This window comes from Aptenodytes forsteri, unplaced genomic scaffold, assembly GCF_000699145.1.
Source record: "Aptenodytes forsteri isolate BGI_AS27 unplaced genomic scaffold, ASM69914v1 Scaffold193, whole genome shotgun sequence".
Taxonomy (NCBI): Eukaryota; Metazoa; Chordata; class Aves; order Sphenisciformes; family Spheniscidae; genus Aptenodytes; species Aptenodytes forsteri.
This window is the reverse complement of record NW_008795405.1, coordinates 3,429,778-3,450,599: the sequence shown is the minus strand read 5'-3', so window position 1 is coordinate 3,450,599 and position 20,822 is coordinate 3,429,778. Positions and strand designations below refer to the sequence as shown.

At 39.8% G+C, this 20,822-nt stretch overlaps 2 protein-coding genes across 2 annotated transcripts in view; one reads left to right on the top strand and one right to left on the bottom strand.

Moving 5' to 3' along the window:
* Nucleotides 1-927: 927 nt before the first annotated feature.
* SNW1 (SNW domain containing 1) lies at nucleotides 928-16,985 on the top strand. Its single transcript, XM_019472504.1, has 13 exons — nucleotides 928-1,089; nucleotides 2,150-2,311; nucleotides 8,264-8,359; nucleotides 8,452-8,558; nucleotides 9,391-9,495; nucleotides 9,588-9,657; nucleotides 10,224-10,289; nucleotides 11,568-11,684; nucleotides 12,041-12,182; nucleotides 13,913-14,009; nucleotides 14,830-14,947; nucleotides 15,978-16,141; nucleotides 16,225-16,985. Exons 1-13 carry the CDS (start codon nucleotides 928-930, stop codon nucleotides 16,427-16,429), a joined length of 1,611 nt encoding a protein of 536 aa, XP_019328049.1. The 3' UTR covers nucleotides 16,430-16,985.
* The window catches only part of SLIRP (SRA stem-loop interacting RNA binding protein), a 6,230-nt gene continuing 2,327 nt past the window's right edge, over nucleotides 16,920-20,822 (bottom strand). The window contains exons 3-4 of the mRNA XM_009280935.1: nucleotides 19,002-19,109; nucleotides 16,920-17,042 (exon numbers count right to left, since the gene is read on the bottom strand). Coding sequence (XP_009279210.1) covers nucleotides 16,983-17,042; nucleotides 19,002-19,109 — 168 coding nt within the window. The 3' untranslated portion in view covers nucleotides 16,920-16,982. The remainder of the gene's footprint in view (nucleotides 17,043-19,001; nucleotides 19,110-20,822) is intronic.

The window sequence follows — 20,822 nt, the reverse complement described above, 5'->3', positions numbered from 1 at the left end:
TCTCCCGGGCGGTGGGCCCGCCGGCCGGTGAGGAGGCCGGGCCGCGGCTGGGGGGAGGGTGGCGAGGGCCGAGTCGGAGCTGAGGGAGCTGCCCTGCCCTGCCCTGCATTGTCCTGCCCTGGCGGGAGGGGGTCTTTGCCACTGCTTCCAGTTCAGGGCTCTGCCTCCCTCGCGTGTTTTGTGCGGGAAGAAGGAGCTCCTCCGCCTCGGCTGGAGGTGATCGGACCCGTCCGGTTTTGTCGGGGTGTCTTTACGGTGAGCGAGGGCGAGACGTCTTTGTTACAAGCTGCTGCGTCTCTCGCAAGCCTCGGGAGTGCAGCTTCAGTGGTCTGCCCTGGAATGCCGACTTTCTCGGAGGTGGACGGTTCCTTAACGCGTAAAAGGGTCCCGTGGTCTGTACGAGCTGAAAAATGGGAAGTCAAGAAACTGTGTTTTCGACTAATTGGCTTTGGCCGGGAGGTATCTGGCGTTAAGGGGGGAGCTTGCTGACAGATCTTTTTGTGGGCGTTTGCCTTGAGAGGAAGGAAGGGGGAGTTGTTGGCACTAAGGGCGTATTTTCTTTTTCTGCTCCGTAGTGGTGGAAAGAATACATAGTTTCGTGTGACGTTCCTGTTGGAGAATGGGCATTGTCACACACTCCCGTTCAAACAAGATGCGAGTGGGGATGAATTTAGCATCAGATTTTATAGGGATCTTCCAGAATGCTGAGAGAGCGCACATTGTTTTTTCCCCTATAATCTCAGAAGTTACTGCCATCTGGTTTATGAACACAATACTCAAATTTCATAAATTGTTTCACAGACTGTATGGAGTGATTGTAGAGAAAGTAATAATTTAGTAGTAGACTCAAGCATAGTTGAGTGTCACTGAGTGAAATTATCAGAATTAACTTTTTATGTCTCTTTCTTTTTTGGTGGCTGTCTGTGGATGTGCAGTTTTTTACCAGCTCCAACCCAGCTGTCTCAAGACCAGCTAGAACTAGAAGAAAGAGCAAGAGCTCAAAGATCTAGGCAGACTGCTCTAGTCTCATCACGAAGGGAACCTCCCCCATACGGTTACCGGAAAGGATGGATACCACGGGTGCTAGAGGTAGATATTTAAATTCGCACTATAGTACCGTGTCTGCTAATGGGAGGAAAAAAGTGTATTTTCTGGAGTAGAAATAAACTCTTGAGTATCTTGAGTGTAGCACAGAATTGTGCAAAGCCTTATCACGTGCAGAATTTCCATCCAGACTGTTGGATGTATTCTTGGGTTGGGGGAAATTGTTCCAATTCACCGGATTACTTAAAACATTTCATGGTAAACAGGATGTTATAAAGATTCTTCCCTTCAGAGGCTGTTATGTTGTAATATGGAAATAGGTCTATGGTCCTTTCATCTTACAATCTGTGAAGGCAAGGATCCTCTGAGAAAGACATCTATAGTGTTCCTCTGTCATTATTTGTTAAACACATGTTCCAGATTATAGCTGGAATAAGTGAACATGTGTATATTGGAGAATACTCATGTATTCTGTTCTTAGTGTAACAAAAGATAGCTGCTAGTGGGGGAGAAAATTGTTAGAGTTGGAAGGAAACTTAAAAATTTGTCAGATACTCATTGTTTATGTATGTTACTGGCAAAAGGGTTCTGGGCAATGTTGTGTGTATTTAGCTGTAAATCCTCGCCAGTTCAACGTAATTGCAACTGGAAATGTTAAAAGGTAGAAGGGAAAATACAGATGTATAGCTCTGATTACAAAATTGTGGCTCAGTGAGAAACTGTACTAAAACAAAACCTTGCAGATTTTGAAATGGTACTTGGCAATAACATCTGAGACCTGCTCTGATGAGACTGACTTTTGTTCTGCCTAATACTTTAACATTGATTCTGTAACTGACTGTTGAATGTGAGACATCCGGTGAAAGACTCTGTTCAGGGAATAGTTACTGCAAGATGTCTATGCACTTCAGTGTCTTTTCATTTAGTAAGTGTAAGTTCTATAGTCCATTGCTCTCTTACCAGTTAAATAATAAAGTTACTAGAACATTCTGGCAGTGTTTCATTTTGTTAAAATCAATCCAGTCTTTCATTCCATTTCCCACCCGTGCAAATGTTATACCATGTTTTTGTGTTTCAGTCAGTCACCGCTTTTTCTTTTGCATAGGATTTTGGAGATGGGGGTGCTTTCCCAGAAATTCATGTGGCTCAATATCCATTGGATATGGGCCGAAAGAAGAAAATGTCCAATGCTTTGGCTGTGCAGGTGGATGCGGAAGGAAAAATAAAATACGATGCAATTGCTCGTCAAGGACAGTCAAAGGACAAGGTAATATTTCTTCAAATATGTAGACTGGCATGTATACCTGGAAAAGTTGTGTGTATACATTGCATATGCTTAAACTCATTGGTCTGGCATTAGACAAATGGATTGCCTCCTTGAGGTGCAGTCCTGTTTTCTTAGAGTCAGACAGACATGGGCATTTTGACCAGGATCACTATGTGATCTTCTCTGTTATGTAATTAAAAAGTAAGGCAAAAATGGTGAGAGTCTCTACACAAAACTTACCTGATAGCTTACCAGCTTTCATTAGAGAGCTTTCCAGTGAAGGCAAGAAACTGAAAACCGGCCTGATCATAGACAGCCTTATTTCAGTGTGTGGAGAGAGGGGGCAAAAAAAGCAAAGAAAACACAGTACAACTTTCAGAATACTACACCTTTTGTCTTGCTAATTTAACATTTGACGTTCTGGCTGTTTTCAATATTGTTGGGTGCTCTTTTTTTATTTTATTTTTTTAATTGTAGCAGAAGGTATTGCCAGTGGTTATACTCCAAAATTTTTGTGTTAAGTTCAGTGATGGCAAGATTCTCGTTGAGTTTAATGGGAACCAACTTCAATTTCCTGTATACATTAGCCTTTCTAAAAACAAAGAGATGACACTTTACCTTGAAGTTCTAACTAATATTGATGAGATCAGTTACTTGGGTCTCCTGAGTCCACTTTGAGGAGTATCTACATCTACCTTTTCAAATGTAACAGTGGACTACATTAAAACTTTTAATTCTTCTAAGCATGTGTTTGGGGCTGAAAAACTGCTGAGGCATGATCAAATGTTTGACCAGCTGCTTGTTATAGCAAGCATCTCCTGTAAAGAATAGGGTAACCCAAAGAAAATCTAAAAAGAGGGTTAACTACAGAGGGTGTTTTAGTGGATAGATATGAATAGTTGTTTTCAAAATAATTTGACTTTTGCTTTAATTTAGGATGCCTTGAAAAGCTTATGGGTCTGTAATATGCCTCATATCTTACTGCAAATGAGGAAGGGGAAAAACCTGTCTAAAAAGAAAAACAAAAGGTGAACTTTACCTCTCAAAAAATAGGGCAAGCATTCTAAAAATATCAGGGGAAATCTTTCTTTTTTGACAGATATTTTTTTTTTATTGTTTTAAATTGATCCTACAATTGCCAAAATTGCAGAACATTCATGCCAATAGGATTTTATATTTAACTAATACTCGGTTGAGTGTCAAAAAAGTGTCACATCTTGTATATCCTCATCCTGTGCATCTAAAGTTACTGCAGTACCTTTGAAAAAAATTAGTTCATATCAACCAGACGCCATGCTGTCATGTGGCAGAAAGTAGTCAGGCTAAACAGAAACACCACCAGTGGCAACATTTTTACTGAGGGGACTTTCATTGGAGTTCCATCAGACTTTATGTAGTGTCTAATTATTTGTCAAGAGGAAGGTGCTAAAATATTAATTACACTTACAGAATTTTGTGATACTAAATTTTTGATACTTGATACTAAATAGAAATTTGACTTATCCCAAAGGATAAGAAATAATTCGGAGCAGGTAAGTAGACAAGAATTAATAATTGTACTGATTTTGGGGAAGCTGCAGGGCAAATAAGAAGCAAAAAAAAAAAAAAAAAAAGTATAATTAAACCCTAATTTTTACAACTTGTTAAATACATCTTCACCTACCTGTAGGATCAGATTTAACGTTCATATAATAGAACTGTTCAGATAGGGATCTAAGAATATTTGAAAAAGAACTAGAAATGATAGTAGGCTTTAGGCAAAAATGACTAATCTTTCACTGTGCCTTATTTAATTCAGAGTTAGGAAAATACTTAGAACAGGTAAAGTTAAATTTAAGCTGTTAACATTGGTCATATTTGATTTGTGAAGATCTGTACCAGCATTCATTAATTTTCCATATGGCATCTATAAAGAAGCAGTAATTTTCTCATTTTGTGGCCATACTTACCAGGATAGAAGAGATGAGTGGCTTTTCCGAAACTGGGCTCTGTAGAACTTGAATTGGGTTTTCCTGACCCTAAGCTCTTCCTTCTGCATCAGATTGATTCTGATTGCATCCAGCTGGATGTAAATGCTGAGGCTAAAAATTAAGTATTGTGGTTCAAGTGGGGATAAAACTGAGGGAAAATTAGGTATTTGAAACAATTTCACTACTATTGCTTTGTTTTGCAGGAAAGAGAAAGTATTAGCAGAGATGTCATAGGGAGCAGTTCTTCAGTGATCTGTGTTGAGTTGAATAATGTGGAATATTTTCTGTAAGAGGGAACTTCTGATAGTAGTGTCAGTAGGGTTACATACAGAAGTTTCATTATCCTGAGAGCTGCAGTCATAATTCAAATATTTCTTCAATCTTAATACTTAGAGCTAAGAGAAATAGGTAACTTAGCAGCCTGCCAGAAATGAGATGGAGTTTCTGATCCTATTCTGTGAGCTACTTGTTTGGTCTGAGTTAAGAAACAAATTTTGCTTTTGCTACAGTTTATGGGGTTTTTGAAGTTGAATTTAGTATTCTGCCTTCTTGTAGAGGCAGGAGTTCCACCACCCGGACCCTATAGCTAGGTGGCTAGTCAGCAGTTTCTACTATTGCAGTGGTTCATCTCTCTTGCATCTGTTCCCTTACATATTTAAAAAATAGTTGCTTCAGAGAATTTTCCTTGAAAAATGCTGACATAAATGAGATAGTTTGACAAGCCTCCTGTTTGGGGCTGGTAGAAAGTCTGCTAGACACGAAATGCCGGATAATGTTGATGAACCTGGATACATGACCTTATGGATCCGAGGATAGAGTTCCGTCTGGTTGTCCAGATGAAGGATTTCCAGCATTAGCCGTGTGGTTAGCTCTTGTGCTGCTATAGATTCTTCCAACACTTTCTCTACTCACATGACTAAAAGCCAGGCTAAAATAATGCATCAATAATGGATATATTTTGGTGAGAATGATGCTCTGTCCCCTTATTAGGAAAATAAGGACATATAATTGCTTCCTGTGTCTTTATCAAGACAGAAGAGAGAGTGAAATCAAGGAATGGAACTATTAGGTCCATTACTTTTTTTCTGGCAAGGATGATTTTTCTGTGCAGGAGTTGGATTTCTCCTTAGTGGCCCAAGGCTGCAGCTTAGACGTTAAAGGAGAAAAAAAGAACCGCAAATCTTACCTACTTTTTTTTCTCAAGATTGTGAATTCAGTTGAAACATTCACAAGAGAAGGTAGTTCCATTGTTGAAGGAACTCCTGTCACAGTGATGGAACAGGACAAGAGAATGTGAATATAACTAAAATAATCAAAAGTATTCATTACTCATAATGTATTTACCTTTGTGGTAGAGCTTGGTTTGAGAGCTTATCACCAATTTTTTTCTGTGGTGTGTGCGCGCCAGGCTTCCAACCAGGTAATTGTAATGACTTCTAAAATGTTATGTGCTTCATATGGAGAAACCATTCTTTGCCAAGGAAGGAATTCATTCTCCAGTGCTTGATGGTAGCCTCTCGATTTACACATAGGATTGATGAGCACTGTACAGGGGTGCTCTGGATATATAGAATAAAATATGTTGAGGGGATGGATTTATCTGTTGCAAATTAAGAAACTTCTGTCAAGATGCTTGCATCTTATCAGGTGTCTTGTGAAACTCTGAATGTGATTGATGTCTAAATCCTACCATGAGCTACAGTATCTTACACAGCTAGTTAGGTAGGATTGTTCTCTTTCTGATGGCAGTGGTGTGCAGATTTCTAATTGCTGCCTGTTAAGGCTGCCACAGCCAGAGAAGGAATCATCTAGCTGTACCAAAAATTGAGCATTTTGTTTCTGCCTAGAAGGAGATTCTGCTTTTCAGAAGCAATCAAAATGGAATTATCTGAAACACAGACTGATGCTTCCTTTTAAATTTCTTAGATGAAAAATGGTAGTGAGTGGGCATACTACAATATCAAACAGTGCCAGTCTCCTCTTTATCTTAGATTAATAAAATGTCTCAACATTACTGTTAAAATAAGGTAAATATCTAGAAAAACAACATAGTGCAACATCTTTATCTGCCTGTCTATATCACCTCAAAAAAGGACTCCAATTAGAACATGCAAGTGTACCAAGTTTATGATGGAGAGAAAAATTTTGGTATTTTCAGGCTAGTTTAATCCATGTTATGGATTTTTTCCACATTAATGCAGCTTGCCACTTGCATGCAATATTTTAGGGTTTTAACTAGTTCACATAGCTCATTTGTACCTCAGTGTACTATAGTTTTTAGAGCACCTCTTAGACTTTTTTTTGTTTTCTTCTTTGTCTTCTGGGATACTCTGAGCTCTTTCAGCATACTTTGTTCTTCATGCAGCAAGACACTTGGACTTAGAGTTAATTACCTTAGAGGAACACTGCTCTTCAGATGTCCTTCATTCAGCATCTGAGAAGCTAGGATATTATTGATACTAATTCAGAGGAAGAAAATTTTAGGAGTGAAAGCTGACAAGCAGTAAATGGCTCTTGTGTGACAAATCAATGCTGAGGCTAAAGGTCAGTTTCATGGTTGGGCATGCACTTTATAATGAACTTGAAATAATAGTTGCTATCTAATAGTGTTATTTCCTTACGTTTAAAAGTTGGGGCTTAAAGCTAGTGACAGCCACCTGCATGTTGTATGAAGACTGATGTACCCATATGAGGGAAAGTGTAAAGAACAGTTTTCTCAAGCATTTATTTTTTTGAAGAACACAGCAAACATAATGATACGATAAAAATCTAGATGCTAAAAAAGGCTTGTATCGAATTCTTAAGTAATCCTTGAAAACAGAAGTACAAATGTGGATTTTTCTGTCTGTCTTGGGGAGCCTAAAAAGGAAAAGAGTAGGAAAGGGAAGCAGGAAACTGGTGTCTAATCCTAGCTCTGAGAATGATTTACATAATTATATTTAATCAAATTGCTTCTTTTCTTCGATTATTCCATCTGTAAAATGGCATCTAGAGTATATTCTTGTTCTATGGGAGTCATTGAAGAATATGTCGAAAAGAACAGGACGAGAGGAAACAGCCTCAAGTTGCACCAGGGGAGGTTTAGATGGATATTAGGGACAAATTTCTTCACTGAAAGGGTTGTCAAGTGTTGGAAAAGGCTGCCCAGGGAAGCAGTTGAGTCACCATCCCTGGAGGTATTTAAAAGACATGTAGATGTGGTGCTTAGGGACATGGTTTAGTGGTGGACATGGCAGTGTTAGGTTTATCATTGGACTCCACAATCTTAAGGACTTTTCCAACCTAAATGATTCTATGGTTCTATGTAATTGTAATGCATTTAGAGTTGTATGTAAGTTTTAATTAGTACCTAAAGTATAATCTAGGCCTGAAACATTTTCTTTGAAATATGTACATTTATTCCTATTCCCTGTACTCAGCACTGGTGAGGCCACACCTTGAATACTGTCTTCAGTTTTGGGCCCCTCACTAGAAGAAAGACATTGAGGTGCTGGAGCACATCCAAAAAAGAGCAACGAAGCAGGTGAAGGGTCTAGAGCACAAGTATTATGAGAAGCCGCTGAGGGAACTGGGGTTGTTTAGCCTGGAGAAAAGGAGGCTCAGGGGAGACCTTATCGCTCCAAACTACCTGAAAGGAGGTTGTAGCAAGGTGGGTGTCCGTCTCTTCTCCCGAGTAACAAGCGATAGGATGAGAGGAAACAGCCTCAAGTTGCGCCAGGGGAGGTTTAGATTGGATATTAGGAAAAATTTCTTCACCAAAAGGGTTGTCAAGCATTGGAACAGGCTGCCCAGGGAAGTGGTGGAGTCACCATCCCTGGAGGTATTTAAAAGACCTGTAGACATGGTGCTTAGGGAGATGGTTTAGTGGTGGACTTGGCAGTGCTGGGTTAATGGTTGGACTCGATGATCATAAAGGTCTTTTCCAACCTAAACGATTCTATGATTCTGTTCACCAGCACTAATAAAATATAATGTCTTCCAGGTTATTTACAGCAAATACACAGATCTGGTGCCAAAAGAGGTCATGAATGTGGACGATCCTGAACTGCAAAGACCAGACGAGGAGGCAATCAGAGAGGTATTATATGCACTGATGTGCCTAGTTATCAGAGGTATATTGTATGTCTTGCATATGCAGTGAGTGGCATTCTGTGGTACTTTTGTCTTTAGATAACAGAGAAGACAAGAGCAGCCTTGGAGAAATCAGTCTCCCAAAAAGTTGCAGCAGCCATGCCAGTTCGAGCAGCTGACAAACTAGCTCCTGCACAGTACATTCGGTATGTAGTGCTGGTGTGTGTAAGATGTTGTTATATATAAAATTGATTAAAATTAGGATATTCCTTGAATTTCTGAGAACGGAAATTCCTCTTGAATTCTGTTCTTCTGGAAGTAATATGAAACTGGCTTATGTATTTTGAATTAACCCACTAATGGTAATCTAGTTTGAAGTGTGTTGAAATATGTTTTAACGTGTCATGAGTTGTGGCACTTTGTGGTGGGGTTATTGTTTTAGCCACAAAATGTAGATTTGTCAGGGAGCACTATGAATGATGCTGCCCTGGAAACAGTCTTTACTGGGAGTTTGAACCCAAGACAAGGCATGTAACAAGGTTCTTCCCTTATGTAAAACGAGCAACTAGGAAGAATTGGAATTACTAGGAAGCTGATACTCACTTATGATGATTTTCTGCTGCAAACACAGAAAAATTCCATGGCAGGGTTAGACTTGGCCTGATGTGAATTCTGAAAAAAAGTATGTGAGGAGGTTCTTAATAACCAGTAAGTAGTCACCAGGGATCCACAGACATAGGTGAAGAGTATTGTGACATGCTCTGTGTACTCTATTAGTTTGTTTCTTCTACTTTGGAATCTAGGTTGAAACAGGATAATATAGCCCTGGGAAGACACATTCTGTCTGGTGTAGTTGCTTCTCTGCATTCAGTCCAGTATCCTCTGTGCCATTATCTGTTCCTGGTGTTCACAGTGGAAAAGTCTTAAACTGGTGTGGATAACATGAAAATGCAGCTAGAGCAGTGAACTGAGTGAAAATGGCGGTGGGAAAGGAATATCTAGCTGTGTGCAGAGAACTGAGCACTTTGTTTTATTCAGGTACACACCGTCGCAGCAAGGTGTTGCCTTCAACTCTGGAGCAAAACAGAGAGTTATTCGGATGGTGGAAATGCAGAAGGACCCTATGGAGCCTCCAAGATTCAAGTAACTATTCAAACCTTCATGGCAAATAGAAGATACTATAGGGTAGTTCCATATACAACATGCCGATTGTATTTGTTTTCTTAATTGTTCAGAATTAACAAGAAGATTCCACGTGGGCCGCCTTCTCCTCCAGCACCTGTAATGCACTCTCCTAGTAGAAAGGTATGAAATGCCATAGCTGTTCTCAGTTTTGAATTCTAGATGGGTTCGCAAATTCTACTTTGATCTAGTTCATTTCTGTGCACCTTCTCTTTATTGTTCTTTTGATGTGATGTTAAGTGATAAACTTGGTGCCTGGTGCAGTCTTTTTGAGGGTTTTTGGGCAGTTCTGGAAGTGGCTCTCTTCCTATGTAGCTTGTCAGAGGTTGAGTAGATTTCTCATATTTTACGCAGGGCTGCATTGCTGGAGTTGTCCATGGCATGGATGAGTTGACTGAGGCTTTAGCCTTGGTACACTGATGCTGCTTTTAGGCAACACTATTAAGCTCATCCTTAATAACACTAAGTTGTGTTATGAAAAGCTGTCATGACTTTATTCACTGTTGGCAAAGGTACAGTGCAGAAATGAACATCTTATTGCTGCTAGGAAGGGTTGAGTTTTTTGTAACAGTGTCCTGAACTTTGTACTCTAATTTATTTCAGTAGTTTCATAGCTGCCTTTGAGAAGGAAAACAGTATTTCCTTTTGCTGTAGATCTAAAGATGACTTTACTTCCTTTCTTAAATCAGATGACTGTGAAAGAGCAGCAAGAGTGGAAAATTCCTCCATGCATTTCAAACTGGAAAAATGCAAAGGTAAATAAGTTGTCATAAATTCACCTTTCTAATGTTTGCACCCTGCTGGGAGATTCCTATGAATGATTTAAGCTTGAATAATACTTGTTTCAAACCTCTAGAGTTAGGTAAAGTGGCTGCTTCCAGCATGGAGAACACACAATTGTACAGCTCAGTTTTTCTTTCTTTGGCATATCAGGGTTGTCAAATTGACAGGAGTATAGAACTGAGAGAGAATATATTACTTCATGGCAGAGATTATGCATTTTGAGAGAGAAAAAATGGCATTAGTTAAAATCTCCATAATAGTGCAGTATGTGGAGTCTGAAACCAAAGTCTCTGGAGCCCACAAAGTAAAGCCGTCTAAACTGAAAAAGGGAAGGGTAATTCATAGAGAATCAAGCATGTTTTCTTTTTAATACTGTAGTCCAAATTTCTCAAAAGTTCTCCTTGTTGCATTCTTTCACTAATTAATTCTCATCACTGGTTAGCTTAGCTAATTTTATTTCTTGTTTGAGTAGGTATGTCCTGTCCCTTTATCAGCCAGTAAGTTTATGTTCAGAGAGAAGGGAAAATTTATAATTTGCTGCAGTAACTGGTCTAGTTCTCAAACTTACCAAGCTGTTATGAGGCAGCCTCTTCAACTGGAGGAAGGAAAAGCTGTGTGTTTGGATGATGGGTTTTTTTTTCTACCCCAACACAGCTGTATAACTGGGACTGACACTAATTAGTAGATCAAATTTTAGGTTACAGATGCTAAAACCAAAGCAAAAATTCTGTAGAGCTCTCTTAAAAAATCTTAAAATATCATCTATAAATACTTCTATGTTTCAGCTTTTGAAGGCAAAATTGGCATTTAGTGTCTTGCTTTTGCTGGCAGCCTTCCCCCTTCCTCAGTTTGAATCAGCTAACCTCTTAACAGGTATAAAAACAGTTTAGGGAAAACAATTTTTAAGCACAAATAATAAAACAGCTTAGAGACTGGGAAAGCTATTATCTGTAGTTCTTAACACAAAGCAAAGAGTGGATGTTTTCAATCAAAAACTGTCATTTGTACTAAGACGTAACTTGAGGGGAAATTGTGATTCAGATTTGGGGGGAGCGTGGAATTGGAGGGGAGCTTAGTATTACCTGGTATGAATTTGAAGTATGTATAAAGGAGGTCCATTGAGGCGTATTAATGATGGGCTGCGAGTTTTGTATGTGTTTTTGTTTTCTTACACAATAAATGTAATAATGTTTGTTATTACAAAATAATGTTAGTTTCTGTGATTAACTGTCTCTCTGTTTCCACTGTAGGGTTACACCATTCCATTAGACAAGCGTCTGGCTGCAGATGGCAGAGGATTGCAGACTGTTCATATTAATGAAAATTTTGCCAAGCTTGCTGAGGCTCTCTATATAGCTGACAGAAAGGTCAGGTGGTTGTTTAAACTGTTTTGTTCCATGTGGTTTTACCTTCTTTGTATGTTTATTTCCTTGGGAAAATCAACTGTGAATAGGCTATGGCTTTTTGATTTGTCCTGCTTCTTGGCTAACATAAGGCATAAGGTCTTATCCCCAATATCTTTGAATCAGTGGCTCAGTGTGGGTTAAATTATTGGAGGTCATGGCTCTTGTTTCTCAGCTCTAACTGCTGCGGCTGTCTGGCTTTGAACTTCATGTTTGTGGCTTGATTCCTGCCCTGTTTACTGGATCACTCCGTGACAAAAGATCTGCTTGCATCCCAGGTGCTAGCTTTCTGTCATTTTAACTATGTCTTATGTGTGCAGGCTCGTGAGGCTGTAGAGATGCGTGCCCAGGTGGAGAGGAAGATGGCTCAGAAAGAAAAGGAGAAACATGAGGAAAAGCTCCGAGAAATGGCTCAGAAAGCCAGGGAGAGAAGAGCAGGGATCAAAACCCATGTTGAAAAAGGTACATTTCTTTGTTATTAAGGTGCTATGGTTTGGGGTTTTTTTAGCACTCTCTGAAGTGTAGGTTTGGAGAAATAACCCGAGAACTTATAATGCCTAAATAGCAACTGTAATTTCTAAGCATGACATCTGTTCTTTGTGTCTTTATTTGATCAGCCAGTGAATTTGGTTAATTCACTGGCTGGTTTGATGTGATCTGACTTTGAACCTCGCAGCAGTATGTCAGTGTATACAGGTTTAGGACATTGTTGAGAGTTTCAGAGTTGTCAGTGGATCAGTACAATAGCTTTCATGGACTGTTCTAATCTAATTTTTCTTTTTTAGAAAAGGCTTGTTGCAGATGAGCAACTTTGTTTACAAGAACTAAACCATCTTTAAGTTTTCAAAGATGGTAAATGCGATATTCTGTCTCTTGCGTTGTTATAACTGGTCTTGCAGAACTGTAGTTCTGTTGACCACTAGGTCCAAAAACTGCTAACCTAACTAAATCATAACCATTGTGATAATGATTGAAATGACATTTCAAAGATCAAGATGCTGAACTTACAGAGCAGTTATGATCTCTCATTATGACCGTATCCTCCACCTTTTAGTAATATAATGCCAAATCCTGCAGCTGGGATGGACTAACCTCTTCCCAACAGGCTGGGGACTGGCCAGCTGGAGAGCCACTCTGTTGAAAAGGACCTGGGAGTCCTAGTGGACAATATGCTAAACGTAAGCCAGCAGTGTGCCTTGGCAGCAGTAATGCTAAGGGCATACTAAGCTGCTTCTGCAGGAGTGTAACCAGTAGGTCAAGGGAAGTAATCATTTCCTTTCACTGGTGACCTGTTAGACTGCATCTGGAATACTGGGTGCAGTTATGGGCCCCCAGGTACAAGACAGACACTGATAAACAGGAGTGAGTTCAGTGGAGTGCCACCAAAATGGTCAGGAGGCTAGAGCATCTGTCCAGTGAGGAGATGCTGAGAGAATGAAGCTTGTTCTGAGAGAATGAAGCTTGTTCTGCCAGGAGAAGATAGGCTTTGGGGGGACCTAATGGAAGCTTTCCCATACCTACAAGGAGATCATCAGGGCTCTTCACTAAGCTGCACAGTGAAAGAAAGAGACAGTGGTCAAAAATTGAAGCAGGAGGTTCCAACTACATGCAAGGAAAAAATTTTCACCATGAGGACAAGCAGTGGGAACAAGTTGCCCAGGGAGGCTGGCAATCTCTATCCTTGGAGATTTTCCCCAGCTGAGTGGGCAAAGCCTGAGCAACCTGGTTTGAATTCAGCATTGATCCTGCTTTCAGCAGGAGCTTGAGTTAAGAGACTCCCTTCCAACCTGAGTGATTCTGTGATACTGAGTCAGAGAATGTTCTTCAAGGCACTTAGATGCCTGTGTGTTCGAACGATATTTTTACACTTAAGAGATAAAAGTATGATACGATGATCTGTAGGTGGTTTAGGATATTAATTCGTAGATGGACAAGTATTCTAAGATCTTGAAAGTTGAGAAAACATAGTCATTGGATATGTCTGCTTTAACTCTCTTGTCAAGGACAGTAAATTGCTTGTGGCATAAGAAAGCTGTGGCTTTCCAGGTGTTCAGTTTGTTTAAAGTGTAACATTCTAAAGAGTGCCTAAGGGTCACTTTTCTTCTGTAAAAGAATACTGTGCCAATGTCTGTGGCATAGTTAATTCAAACTTCAAATATTTGTCTGTAATGAGCAATCTTGCACTTGTTCAGAGGATGGTGAAGCTAGAGAAAGAGATGAAATCAGACATGACCGGCGCAAAGAGAGACAGCATGACAGAAATCTTTCCAGGGCAGCCCCTGACAAAAGGTGAGTCACAGAAGAAAGCTGCTTTATGCCAGTACTGGCACTGGCTTCCCCACGAGGGAAACTATTACACGGGGCTTTCGCCTTTTGCTTGATGTGAGTGCCTGAATTTTACCTTGTGGAGATATTCACTGGTTCACACTGGAAACTGGTATTCACCATTCATTCATTGTATGAAATAGTATTATTGTTTTAGAGTACTGCAGTACTTTCTTCTAAATTTAGAATTTTCCAGATGAATGGAGGAATGGGTGGGTTGTTGGTTTTGGGTGGGTTCTTCTTTAGCAGAACTTCAGTATATTCAGATTTAATTAACATGTTGACAGCAAAGGTTGAAACTTGGATCCTCTAACTTCATTGAGACCAGAGTATCATCAGTGGCTTTGTTTCTTGAGGCTCTTCATTTAAGTAAGCTTAGATTTATGAGTGTAGGCTGAAGTATCTTACTTGCCCAAGCCAGTGAGATTTCTGAGCACAAATGGTTTCTGGAGGTTTAAAATCTCTAATATCTTAAAATTAGATTGTTCGGCCTTCCCAGTATATCATTACACTGGTTCTTGCAAAAAATAAATATGACATTTTAGACCAACTCAGCTTGATGTAAATTGCAGATAGTGGAAAGCAAATTTAAATGTCATCCCCAGCTGAAGATAACTTTCCCTTTTGTTTCCTTTGCCAGGAGACAAATTTTAAATGTTACCTAGGTAAGGAAGGGCAACAGTCTGGCACCTGAGGCAAATTGTTAGCAACTAATACAGGATCAGGTTGCAGTTGAGCATGTCAACAAATATGGTTTGCTGACCTAATAAAATTTTTCATTCAGGTCAAAGCTGCAGAGAAATGAGAACAGAGATATCAGTGAAGTTATTGCCCTAGGGGTACCCAACCCCAGGCCATCCAATGAAATCCAATACGACCAGAGGCTGTTCAACCAGAGCAAGGTAAAAATACCTTTTCACAGCTGTGTAGCTTTCTGTGAGAACACGCTCATCCTTCCTTAGTGGGTATGGCCAGAATACTAAAGGGACCCTGTTCTCATGGTTGGTGTGGATACACTCTGAAAGAAGTCTTTACATAAGTGGTTAGGAAACTATTGATCTCCTTTATCCATAGCTGATGCAACAAAAATGGAATATTCTGAACGTATAACTGGATTAAAGTGGTTTTGCTGTGTTTTTTCTCACTGGGGAGTGGGGAGAAAGAAGCTATTTTGCCTTCAAGCTGCAGTGACCTCACTTTCTTTTGTACAAATGTACTGACTAAGGGAAATCTGCTCTGAGAGAGAAGCAAGTGAATACTTTCTATTCCAATTATTGCTTATGTTAAAAATCCTTCTGAAGATATAAATAGTTAACAGCAACACTTATTTTCCCAAACTTTATACTGTTCAGAGATGAAAAAGTAGATTAGGCTTCAGAAAGTCCCTGAATAGACCTGCAGTTTGTCAATCATTCTTTTTCACGTCTCCAATGAAAGACTTGCAGGCAGAAGGGAAAGCTGATGAATCAAAAGTGAACAAGCAGGCACTTCTACTTTCACAGTTTACATAAGCCTCTGTGTGATTTGGATCAGTCAGCTGAAATCATGTTTTCCAGAAATTCTGAATAATACACATTTCTGTATGGTTGTACTTGGCTATTACAGACAGCTGTACTTGCAGGGCAGACTGAAATGATCCGTTATTCTGAAATATGAATGGCCTGTAATCTTTCCTATTGCTTTCTCGAAGAGTAGAAGTGGCCCTGACCAAGGCTTGTAATGATTGTGTCATGTTCTCTGGACTTAATCCCAGACCCAGAAACACTCATATCCTAATGAAGTGCTTCAACTCATTTGAAATCAATAGTAAATCACACAGTACCATCTCTGTGTGTCTCTGACACTATCAGTGCATCTTGATGTTAAAATAAACTAGGTGAGGTTTTGCAGACTCATTTGTGTTACACTGCTGCTGTTCTTTATTCTTCACAGGGTATGGACAGTGGCTTTGCTGGAGGAGAGGATGAAATTTATAATGTTTATGACCAGCCTTGGAGAAGTGGCAAGGATATGGCTCAAAACATCTACAGGCCAAGTAAAAATGTGGATAAGGACATGTATGGTGATGATCTAGAGGCACGAATAAAGACCAATAGGTAAGAAAATAAAGTTAAGAAATATTCTTAATTAGTACTCTGAAGTTACAATCATCAACTGAGTATCACCTCTTCTCCTGCAGGTTTGTTCCTGACAAAGAGTTTTCTAACTCAGATCGTAATACCAGAGGGAGGGGCAGAGATGGACCAGTTCAATTTGAGGAGGATCCATTTGGTTTGGACAAGTTTCTGGAAGAAGCTAAGCAACATGGTGGTTCTAAACGGCCATCAGATAGCAGCCGCCCTAAAGAACACGAGCATGAGAGCAAAAAGAGGAGGAAGGACTGAAAGCCTCTGTTCCCTGAGAGGTAGAGAAATGGACTACAAGCTTGGACTTCATGCAAAAGGCATTTTTAATATCAGAGGTGTATAGGGGGACAGCGTTGTAACGCAGCAGTTCACAACTCTTGTGTGGATATACATACACACACTAATTCTTCTACATAAGACAGCTACCCCTGGAGAGTAGAGGAACGGAGACCACTTTGAAACATTTCACAAGGGAATTATTATTTAGCAAGTGCTCTGACTTTGCTCATTCCCTGTTGTCCAGCGTCTCAGGGTAAGAATGTAGCCCCTTCCTACAGCTTTAGTTTTTGTAGGTAGCTAAAGCTTTTACTTCATCTGTTTAAAGCTTTCCTGCTGTATATAACTACTCTCTTATGCTGTAATGGATGTTAGGGAGTTTGATTCAGTGTTTCTTTAGTGTGGCTTATACAGTTTATTTGAACAAGGAGGGGAAACAGCTGGATTCTGTTTTAAAACATACTCATTCATAGTTTCTCAGTAATCTTTATTTTAGTTTCTTTACATTTAGTGAAATAAAGCCGCCTTCCACCGCTCACTCGCTTTGATTCTTTCTTTGACTGTGTCTTCTACGGGACTGCTGTTTGAGAGTGAGCTGAAAACAATGGAAATGATTCAAATTAGTTACACAAGAAGGTTTGATATTTTTCATTTCTGATTTTCTAAAACATTCATATGGAAAGTGGAAGATGGGTTTATAACCGGTTCAGTTTCATGAGCCATAACCACAAATGCTAAGCTCCTGAAGGGAAAGTTGAATGTAATTTGCAAAGCAATTACATTTTGCTGACACAACTAGCATCTTAAAAGCTTGTGCTTTCATGTGGAACTAATAGAAGGTAACTGTCTAAACCTAGCCTAGAACAAAGTGGGAGAAGTACTTGTGTATTTTGCTTCTAGAAGAGAAGCTTGCATTTTGAAGAAATGAAGAAAGCTAACTCCTGCCTGCCTCCTGCTTTTTATTTCACTATAAAGAAGCCTCTTTCTTAGCTCTTGCACCTCTTGTGAGAGTATAGTCCTCAAAGCCTAGGCAGTTAAGTGAATGTGGCTATGTTACAGCTTCAAGAATAAAAAGCAGCAAAATAATTTCCAAGAAATCAACACTAAATACTTAGCTATGCTAGTACTGGTACTTTTTTTTATGCATACAGATAACATCCTAGTTATTTTCAGCCCAATTTATGAGGGATCAGCCTGTTGCCTGGCTTGTCACAGTTCAAGACTTAAGTCAGCAAACCACTCCTTAATTTCTGCTTCCATTTTTGCACCACAGTTGTAACTCACAGGTCAGCTCTTCTTAGGAATAGGTACTGAAGTAACCACAACCAATGAAGGCTTCTGCAGTAGTATGAACCATGTCAAGTAAAATACTTTATCACAATCAACATACTGCATCCCTGAAGTCTCTTGCCAATTCATTTTACTCTTACCATCTCCTGGCATTGAAAGTCTTAAAATGAGAAACTAGTTGTCAGAAGGATATTGAAGAATTACTAATTATTCAAAGATGTGAACTGATCATGTCTGTTATACCAGCCTGCTTGTTGCTCATGGTTTCACTCTACTACTAGGTCTGAGTAGCTAGGTCAGCCAAAGCACACATAAGCCTACAAGAAAATCCCCTTAGTAATTTGCCCCTATTTAGTGAACATACTAGATGCAAGGTTCTAATGATTTTGACATGAGACCTGTTAATTTATTAATGGCTTTGGGCAGCCATTGACTCACTGTCCTTTTATCCTTATCTGTCAACACCACTGCATACTAAATGTTTGGAAAGCTGTGGGATGGTCATTTCTTTGCTCTATTTATTTGCTGCAGTGAAGCTAGATGTTACAGTTGACTGGCTCTAACTGACCAGTCAATGACAGACACCTTTGTATGGGTACTAGACCAACGGTTTTTAACTGATGGTGTATGCTGCCTCCTGGTACTATACACTAGTGCACTGAGATTGCCAAAGTGTGTGTCATTTTTTCCTTTACTAACACTTGCTGTCTGTAACATTTTAAATAAGCGTAGCTTTTTTTTTCCTAAAGCTAATTTGAAGTTACCTTGAACACATAAAAGCAGGCAACTGATTTTTCTTGTACGAAACAATAGCTGAAGGAAAAAAAAAAAAGACATTTTCACTAAGTGCAAAGCTTAGCTTTACATTCTTTGTCATCTTGCCCCTGCCACCCGACATCCAAATTAGATGTTGGAATCTATCCTACAGAAACCTGTATTACAAATAATAACTAGTTGCATGGCAGTTCCTGAACAGTTTTACTGCATTCATATTTCTTTAGCTTAGCGTAGCAGGAGGTTTTGATCTCTGGTATGTGAGCTCTGTGGTATCTGTATGATCTCAGACCCTAATGAGTCGAGTTGAGAGGGGGGAATAAACAAAAGTGTTATGTTTTAAAAAACATCAAAAGCACATTAAGTGGCAAAATGCTTAATCACACTTGGAACAAGTATGGCAATATTTTGATTTTACTGTGCCCAACCAAAGGCAGAATTAAAGAGCTCAACTCATTACATTACTCCATTAAAGGAATTAGCACGTTACCTTGGCACCTTCAAGTATGTGGGAGTCCTTCTGAAACACATTCTGAACATCCTGTGGAGTTGAGAATTTAATCCAGCAGTAACGTCTGTGAAAGCCTGTATCTTTGTCCTAGTTACCAGTTTAAAAAAAATAAAATCCAATTACAGTAGAAAATATTCACATAGGCTGTTAAAAACTTTCTACGGATATTCAATTTAAGGATTCAGAAATTATCAGAGAAACCTGCATGCTTGCTGTTTCAGAAGCCTTTTTCACACTTTAAGACATCTACTCTCATTGACAGTATGCGGGGGCCTAGCAGAGGCTGTTCAGCATCCCTTTCTCTCAATTTGAGTCCAGCAATCATAAAAAAAATTAAGATTTTAAACTATAGTTGAAGACTGGAATAATGCACAGCCAGTTGTTTCAAACTGCAGTAGTTCTCTACTATTAAGCCAGTCACAACAGAACTGACATTTAAATGGCTGCCTGATTTGAAAATAAGCCTGCCACAATACTTGAAAAGCATTCAGCAAGATAAAGCAGCTGCTTAAGATACTAAGAAAACAGGCTGCAATTCAAGATGACAAGCACTAACTGCACTGAAAAAAAAAAAGTAATTTTTAAGAATAATTTGCCAGTCAGAAAAGACAGTTGTCAATAAAGAGGAGATAATACAGAAAAGCCGGGTCTACCAAAGTGCCTTTTATCCCAACTCTGATCCCCATCAGAGTTCACAACAGTTCTGCCACCAAATTCACTGATCATCAGGCATGACTGGCAGCACTTTCAAACACCGGTGAAGTTTTCACCCACAAGGTACTGTAGTCACACTGCCTGGTTTCAGTATCCCAGTGATGTCTTAATTAGGGTGCCTTAACCCTGCTGCAGATTTTTGTACCTCTGGCAGATTAAAGCATTAATGAACACTCCTAAAATAATTACTGAATCAAAACATACACACATGCATCAGTTCAGCTTTAATCAGCGATGGAGGCAGGTTTACAGCAAGCTGCCAGCCTTCGCAATGAAGCAACGAATTCTGTCCTGGGCCCGAGGAACAGAGCGTGGCAGGCAGACACCTAAGCTTCAGTTCAGAAATAACCAGACTGTTTCAAACTATTTTTCTCCATTTCCAAACTACTCTTCAACTGATAGTGAACCCATCAGCTCACTAACTGAAGTTCACTACGCACTAAGCTTAATTTAACAGACCATGACTTCACGTGGAGAAACACAAGCAGGCAGGAGAGCCTCTACTCCTTCAGCAATGATCTGCAACTTACCCGTAACAGAGTGAGAAAGGAACACTTTTTTTGACTGTTCATCTCTAAGAAACTGCGGTAGATACTAGTATCCCTGACCTACATGCTCAAAAGATAGATACCCTAAGTGGCAGAGGCATGAACAGCTGACAGCTTAGGAGCATCCTGAAGAGGTTGTGGTTTTTGTGTTAGCCCCGCACAGCAGGAAAAGATTGTAGGTTCATACCCACACCTTTAGATTTTTTAGGCCAGTGAGACCAGGCACGTAAACACTGTATTCTTTGTCTGAAGAAAGATAACACAATGATAGAGAAGCTCAAAGCACTTCTAGATTAATTATTCAGAAACGGCAGCATCAACAGGACCTGAGAGACGTGCTTTCTAAAGCTCCTTCAAAGCTCATAGAAACTACTAAGCTCCAATGAGGCCTACAGCTCACAGACAAGCGGCGGCAGCCACTGGGAGAAGGAACTAAGGGTGGAGAGCACCGAAAATCCGACTAGAGTACAAGAAGAGGCTTCCAGAAAGCAGCTCCGAGGGAGCAGGGGAGGCGGTTCGGGGCAGGGGCCCCAGCAGC

Excerpts from the sequence above, each read along its gene's own strand:
- SNW1 (XM_019472504.1), top strand. The coding sequence starts at position 928 with ATGTGCAGTTTTTTACCAGCTCCAACCCAGCTGTCTCAAGACCAGCTA. Across the intron at positions 9,658-10,223 it reads TGCACTCTCCTAGTAGAAAG|ATGACTGTGAAAGAGCAGCA; the intron begins GTATGAAATGCC and ends TTCTTAAATCAG. Across the intron at positions 12,183-13,912 it reads CAAAACCCATGTTGAAAAAG|AGGATGGTGAAGCTAGAGAA; the intron begins GTACATTTCTTT and ends GCACTTGTTCAG.